General features: G+C 54.9%; 3 protein-coding genes across 3 annotated transcripts; 1 reads left to right on the top strand and 2 right to left on the bottom strand.

Moving 5' to 3' along the window:
* Nucleotides 1-407: 407 nt before the first annotated feature.
* Nucleotides 408-2,415, bottom strand: PTSG_09763 (uncharacterized protein; the record flags this gene model as incomplete). Its single annotated transcript, XM_004989061.1, has 2 exons — nucleotides 408-1,578; nucleotides 1,909-2,415. The coding sequence occupies 2 exons, from the start codon at nucleotides 2,413-2,415 to the stop codon at nucleotides 592-594; spliced, it is 1,494 nt and encodes a 497-aa protein (XP_004989118.1). The 3' UTR covers nucleotides 408-591.
* Nucleotides 2,416-3,586: 1,171 nt separating this feature from the next.
* Nucleotides 3,587-6,174, bottom strand: PTSG_09762 (uncharacterized protein). The gene is made up of 9 exons (XM_004989060.1): nucleotides 6,091-6,174; nucleotides 5,896-5,974; nucleotides 5,464-5,625; nucleotides 5,257-5,326; nucleotides 4,851-4,985; nucleotides 4,579-4,702; nucleotides 4,108-4,173; nucleotides 3,905-3,976; nucleotides 3,587-3,745 (listed from the first exon to the last, which is right to left on the bottom strand). The coding sequence occupies exons 1-9, from the start codon at nucleotides 6,118-6,120 to the stop codon at nucleotides 3,653-3,655; spliced, it is 831 nt and encodes a 276-aa protein (XP_004989117.1). The 5' UTR covers nucleotides 6,121-6,174; the 3' UTR covers nucleotides 3,587-3,652.
* Nucleotides 6,175-6,231: 57 nt separating this feature from the next.
* On the top strand, nucleotides 6,232-7,294 carry PTSG_09761 (uncharacterized protein; the record flags this gene model as incomplete). Its single annotated transcript, XM_004989059.1, has 4 exons — nucleotides 6,232-6,409; nucleotides 6,572-6,738; nucleotides 6,919-7,047; nucleotides 7,244-7,294. The coding sequence occupies exons 1-4, from the start codon at nucleotides 6,277-6,279 to the stop codon at nucleotides 7,292-7,294; spliced, it is 480 nt and encodes a 159-aa protein (XP_004989116.1). The 5' UTR covers nucleotides 6,232-6,276.
* Nucleotides 7,295-7,500: the final 206 nt, after the last annotated feature.

The following is a 7,500-nucleotide window of genomic DNA, read 5'->3' as shown; positions in this document are numbered from 1 at the left end:
CTCTCTTTTTCTGTGTGTGTGTGTGTGTGTGTGTGCATGCTCGGCCAAATCCCTCCTCCCCCCCCCCTCTTCTTCAAGCCCACCCATGTCTTCAAATAAACATGCAGCCAACCCTGTCAGCGGCAGCGAGTGGTTCATCCTTGACTTGCTTTATTGACGAAGAGAAGGACAAAAACTATCGAACCGTTAAGGACACGTTGTGTGTGTGCATGTAACAGCAACAACATCAACGCGGTGTTGGAAAAGGAACGAACATGTGAAAGAGAGCCGCGAAGAGGGAGCACAAGTCTGTGGGCAACAGGATGCTAGGATGGGTTAACGGGTCATCTATGGACATGTGTAGGCGGATTGATTGACGCGAAGACAGGCAGCCAGCCAGGGAAACGAAGAGCACACGCACAGAGTACAGGAATAAACATGAGATATGTGTGTGTGTGTGTGTGTGTATGTGCATGCATGCGTTCATGTGTGGGAGGGAAAGGGGATTGGGAATCGACGAAAAACCCCAACACTGCAAAATAAGGAGGCCCTCAGTCCCAAAACTGCAGCAGTTGGCGCTCCTCATCTCGATGCGTGTCCACGCACACGCTCTCATTTGCACGGGCATGCAGGGACACACTCTGGCAGGCTTGTCTCGTCGTTGCAGACAATCTTGGAGCAGGAGTTGGGCGGGTAGGCGGTGTCGGAACCTGGGAAGGTCACGTCAATGTCCAGCTTCCACGCCTCTTTCACCATGCTCTTGAACCGGCGGAAGTACTTGCGCTTGCGGCACACCACCTCGGGCGTGATCTGCACCGGATCGTACCACTTGCGCTCGCGGTAGACGGTGCCGTCCGAGGTGATGATGATCTTTCGGTTGCGCACCACGGCGTGCGGCGCGCGCGTCTTGGAGAAGAGGAAGGACCACTGTCGCCGCCGCTTCGACTCGCCCGTCACGAGCGGCCAGAAGCTCGTTCCATCCAGCGGGTCCTTGCCTGCAGGCAACTGATTCACGCCCGTGGCGTCCATGAGCGTGGGCAGGACGTCAACCATGCTGGTGATGGGCTTCACGGTGCGGGGCGTGGTGCCGAGGCGCGGGTCGAAGAGGAGGAACGGCACGCGCGTGCCCTTGGTCTCCCCGGCGTGGCGCTTGCCCGAGCGCGTTTCGACGCCGTTGACAATCGACGAGTACTTGCGCGGCGTGCCGTTGTCGCCCATGGCAACGACAATCGTGTTGTTGGCCACGCCCTCCACCTCCATGTGGCGCAGGATGTCGCCCACCACGGCGTCGGCGACCATCAGCCGCTGGTTGAACAGCGCGTCGTTGTCCTCCTCAGCCTCCATGTCGGCCGGGAGTGAGGGGTCCTGCGGCTTGTCCTCATATGGGCCGTGGGTCAGGATCATGGGCATGTGCAGGAGGAAGTTCTGGTCCTCTGCGACGCTGGTGGAGATGAAGGCCTTTGCCAGCTCGCGGTTCAGGTGCGGGTGGTACGTGTTGGTGAGGGCGACGCGGCGTGGAACAGATGCGCTCTCGGGATCAAGCACGGCATCCACGAGGCCATCAAAGGTTAGGTTGCCCTCGCCAATGTTTGTCTCAATCTACATGAATGGGTGGGGGAGGTTGGGGGTGGGTTTGGCAAGGGTGAGGGACGGCATGGGCGAGAACACGTACATGCATGCATGCATGCACGTTGGACACAGAAAGGGAGAGAAGGAGGGGGAGGGAAAAGGGAAAAGGAGGGAAAGCAAGCAAACGGGCAACACACACGCACACACATACATGCAAACACAAACACAAACCACACACACACACACACACACATAGACGCAAACAACACCCTCCAGAACACCACAAACATACACACACACAAACACACATGACGCAAACAAACACACACACACACACACACGCACACAACCATGTCGCACCGTTGAGTTGTGGTAGCGAGGGCCTCGACGGGCCCAAACGGCCCAGGTGTCAAAGCCACAGCTGGTGTCAAGCGTCTTCACGTATGGGTGTGAAGCATGGAGCTTTCCAAACAAGCCGGTGCGGTAGCCCGCCTGCTGGAACACAGAGCCCAACGTGCACTCGGATTCGTCAAAGTCCTTGTTCCGCTTGTGCCCGTTGCTGTACGCCTTTGTGTTGGACGTGAGGCGGCCGCTCAGGAGGCACGCGCGCGACGGGCCGCAGATGGGCTGGGTGAAAAACGCATCCAGCGTCACTGCTCGCTCGTAGAGCTCATTCAGGTTGGGCGACACGTCAATGTTGGACCCGTAGAACGGAAACCGGTCTGCACCGACATCGTCCAAGAACAGAATCAGGACATTTGGTCGCTCCGATGAGGCAGCGGCACAACTCCTCGGTGCCGCTGCCAGCAAAAGCGCCAACACCGTCGTCACCAGCGCTGTCACAACAACCGAACGAGACACCGGCATTGCGGAGGCCAACGAGGCGGCACGCTTGCTTGTGTACTTCTCTGCTGCAAGTGTTGTTGGCCTTGGCGCTCCTCTTCTTTTTGCCGTTGTTGGTATCAGTGGTGCTAGTGCCGTTGCAGTTGCACTTGTGTTGAGCGCAGACCCTCTGCTCTTCATCATATTATGTGTTTGCAAGCGACTGCTTGCTGTGTTGGTTTGGCCGCAGGTGCTGGGTAGTTGCTCGTCGGTTGTGTATGGAAAGTGACTGCCTTGACTGAATGCGAGTGCGAGTGCCAGATTTTCTTATCTCAGAGCAGCGAGGTGCAGTGCGTATCTGTCCGTGGTGTGCGTGTGAGCCTGACTGACTGACGACTGGCTGGCTGCTGTGTGAATGAGTGCATGTGAGAGGGTGTGTTTTGGTTTGTGGGTGCGTAGGCGGCGCATCGCATCGTGTGGTGCTTTGTTTCGCCGAGAGAGTTTTGTTGTGGTTGTGGTTGTGGGCGTTTGAAGAAAAAGGGTGGATCGGGAAACTTTCGGGAAGATATCAACAACCCTTCGTGAACGTCAAGGGAACGTTCGTTGTCGTTCGTGACAACGGCCACAACCGACACACAACGGACACGGCTGCTCTCAATGCGTACATGCACGCACGTGCACAGCAACGCAAGCGAGGAAGAGAGCAAGCAAGGTAAAGGTAGGCATACATACAATGCATGCCTTTGACAAACGAGGCATCGTTCCGTCGTGCGTGTGTAACTGACTGATGACGTCGGGTCAATGAGCAATGTAATGTTGTGACAGTGGCAGGCATGTTGGTTGCGGTTGGTGTGGACGTGCGTTTGTGTTTGGTGGTCTGGTGGCACTGTTGTTTGCAAGGTTTGTACACTGCGAGAGCTTTGCTCAACAAGAAGAGAGAGAGAGAGAGAGATAGAGAGAGAGAGAGAGAGAGAGAGAGAGAGTGTGTGTGTGTGTGTGTGTGTGTGTGTGTGTGTGTGTGTGTCGGAACTTGCTGTCATTATTTGAAGGGATCAAAAAAGCTTCGGTCTTTCCTGTCCCGATTATTACGAGTCCCAGAGCCTGCCACGACTTTTACATGGGCCAGCCAGGGTCGATTTGACTTCTAGCACACGAGCGTCGAATGGAAGCTCTTGGCTCAGGAGCCTTAGCGCCGCATAACGAGAGAGAGAGAGTGTGTGTGTGTGTGTGTGTGTGTGTGTGCGTGTGTGTATGCGTGACTGCAACGGCACATCAGCTGCTGCTACATGTGATCAAAGTTTGCCTTGAGCTTGTCCACGAGCTGTTGCCGCCGTAGCCGCGCACGCTCCAGATACACGCGCGCTTCTCGCACATCCTACAAGGGCGGGGGGGGGTGTGGGTGAGGGAGGGAGGGAGTATCCGTGTGAGTGATTGATGGAGGGAGGGAGCGGATATGTGGGCAAAAAACTATTAGACACAACACAACACACACACACACACACACACACACACACACACACACACATCTGCCCACCTTGGGTAGTGGTTGTACGGCCTGGAGCTGTTGCTCGAGGGCATCGCACTCGCGCTGAATGGCTGCCGTAGCCTGAAAAAGAGGGAAGAAGCATTGGGAGGTGAAGTGTGAACGAGGAAGCAGCTGCCCCACAACATTTCCTTGGAGATGACTGCCTAGATTGCGTGTGTGCATGTGTGCGCATGGGAGGCACGGTGCCTCACCTGTTGCAGCTGCTGCAAGTTGTTGTGCATAATGTCGCTGGAGAAACCGAGACGCTCCAGGTGAGCCTGCACACGGAACGAAGCGAAAACGAAACGAAGATGGGGGGAAGGAAAGGCGGGTGTGGGTCAGTGAATTGCAACAGAACAAGGCACGGACAAACAGCCTGAATGCCTTAAGGACAGCGACGCGGACAGACAGACGGATAAGGATACACTCACATACACAAAGATAGACAGACAAGCAGACAAGCAGACACACACGCAGACACACCCACACACCCACACACCGACACACGCAGACACACCCACACACCCACACACCGACACACACACCCACACACACACACACACAAGCAGACACACACACACACACACACACACCGACACACACACACACACACACACACACACACACACACACCGACACACACAGACACACCCACACACCCCCACACACACACATTCACACACCTCTCTGTGTGTGAGGGAGCGCTTGGTGTCTGCGACGGCCTCGAGCTGCTGCTGCACATCCGCCTCCCGCCAGCGCGCATCAACAGCAGCCGCCGTCTTGCCGCGTGAGAGATCATCGCACACCCTGCAGCACGCGGGAAGTGGGGGAGTGTTAGAGTGGTGGTTTGTGGAAGAAGCGGTGGTGGTCAAGGACTGCGGAGGAAGAAGATACAGTCGTACAACTTGCTGTTGTGCAGACACAAACACACACGCACACACACGTACACACGCACTTTGTTGTGGCGTTGAGTCGGCGTTGTGCTTGTGCACATGCAGTTTGTGTTCTCTGAAGTCTTTCTGCCGCGCGCGCGTGCGCGTGGCGCGCCGCATGCCGCTGGCCCTCGTGATGGCTTACGCCCGCCATGATGCTTGCAGGCACGGCAGCGATGTAGAGGTTCAGCAGCGACATTGCACAGTGAGGCAGGAACGCATGGCTGAATGCGATGGCATCGGTGCATGCAAAAACATTGGACAAGAGCAACAACAAGACCAAGAGCAACAAGAACAGCAACAACAACAACAACAAGAACAGCAACAACAACAACAACAACAAGAAGAACAACAACAACAACAAGAAGAAGAACAACAACAACAACAACAACAAGAACAACAAGAACATCAAGAACAACATACTCTTACGTGTATCCGTCGTTGTCGCGTGTTTGCAACTGAAGTTGCGTTTCAACGAGAGCATCCAAGGCCTCACGCCCTAAAACAGTCATGTGCAACATAAAAGCAGAGGGAAAGCACTGTCACTTTAAGAACTGGGCCATGGGGAACAACGACGACACTTTCACAAGTCACAACGAGCACAACAACAGCAGCCGGAACACAGTGTCACGTTACCTGTGGGAGTGAGAGCGTTTTCGGAGACACCAACGGAATCGAGCAAGCTTGTGAGCTGCGCACTTCCTAATCTGTACTCCTGCGCCCGCTTAGTTGCATCTGTGGTTGCGGCTTCTGCCATGGCATCGGTCTTCTTGCTCTCCCGACATAAGGAATACAACGCTACATTCAGCAAGCAAGGGGCAGCAGTGTTAGGGTGCAATGTGCAACGATGCCTTCTTCCGTCGCTCATTAATGCACGGAACACATTCAAAAACACACATGGAAAACACACACACACACACACAAACACAGTAAACACACAACACACGTAGACACACACACACACAGAGACACACACACACAGAGACACACACACACACACAACACACGTAGACACACACACACACACACACAACACACAGACACACAACACACCCAACACACGCACACCTTGGATCGTGGCTGCATTGTTGTCAAACGGGGGCACGTCATCCTCGTCACGAAACAGCTCTTGCAGCCAGTCTTTCACCTGCACAATGACAGCGATGTTTTGTGAATGTCACTGAACGGGTCAAAGGAGGCGAGGCCCAACATCACGAACCCATTACCAGAAAGAAACGACACACAACACCGCCGTCCCCGCACCTCCGTGTACTGTTCTGCCAACGTCGCCATCGTCTTTTGTCTTCCTTGTTGTTTTGGTGGTGGAAGTTTGGAAGAATCGCGAAATCATTCATCGAATTTCAGCAACGGTCGCCGCTGCTCACCAACACACACACACACACACACACACACACACACACACACACATCGCACACATCGCACACGGACATGGTTTGTGTGTTGGCGGAGCCTTTGGAGAGGCGATGGCATGCTGGGCCATGCAGTGGGGCAGGGCTGTGCGCCTTCTTGGGCCTGGTCATCATCGTCGTCGCCCCTCTGCTCGTCTGCATTCGAACCGGAGGTCAGACATGGTTGTGTGCATGTGTGTGCGTGTTTGAAAACACGTGCGTGCGTTCCTTGTGCTTCATTTGTGGTTGTTCTTTTCATTCGCACACACACACACACACTTCCTGTCTCATTTCCTGTCCCATCCTTTTGCCCTGTTTTGGTGGTGTATTCACAGGTTTCCTGCTGGAGGAAGCCACGTACAGGGAGGATCCGCTGGTCTTCTTCCAGAATGAGATTGTGGTCACGGCGCTGGACTCGGCCGGCCTGCCCATCATGACGTGGACATCCATTCCCGAAATCAACGCCATGCTGGGAGATGCGCTCCGCTTTCCCGTCGTTACGGTACTGCCGCGATGCTCTCTGACTGCGTCGTGTGCTTGAGTACATATGCTAGTGGGTGGAAGTGGGCTGAGGTTGAAATGTGCAACCGTGCGCCACACGCGTTTCGCAGCACGTCGCATCCTCTTACCTGGGCTGTTGCTGCTGTTGCTGCTGTCATTGTTGTCATTGCTGTTGTGACAGGCGCGTGAGCGTGATGCAAACTTTGATGGGAGACCGGAGGACCTGGAGATTGACATTTCGCTGCCGCTGCTCGGTACAGAGCACGTGGCCTCCGTGAACCTTATGCTCGGCTTCTCCTACGAGCTGCAGGTGCGGCCGTGTTACGATGGGAGGTGGAAGGAAGAAGAAGATTGTCTTTTGAAGCCTTGCACGCGCGTGCGCGCGTGCGCATGTGTGCGTGATTTGGTTATGCGCGAGCACAAGAGCGCAAGAGATGGCATGGAAATCTTACTCTGCGCGTTGCTTGCTGCTCGCCATGACATTGCTTGAAATGGATGCTGGACAGGACGCCGCCGATATGACAATGCAGAGTCTCGCGTACATTTCAGAAGCGTGAGTGCGTGAGCAGTTGATTGTGTGTATTGGATTGGTTTCAAGGGAACGGCCATCACTTCTGTCAGATGTTCACGCCCTCTGCGAACCTAAAACACACACACACACACACACACACACACACACACACACACACACACACACACACACACACACACACACACACACACACACACACACACACACACACACACACGACGACGACGGACC

This window comes from Salpingoeca rosetta (genome assembly GCF_000188695.1).
Source record: "Salpingoeca rosetta unplaced genomic scaffold supercont1.31, whole genome shotgun sequence".
Lineage (NCBI taxonomy): Eukaryota > Choanoflagellata > Craspedida > Salpingoecidae > Salpingoeca > Salpingoeca rosetta.
Note: the sequence above shows the minus strand (reverse complement) of the source record. Positions and strands in the feature narration are given on the sequence as shown.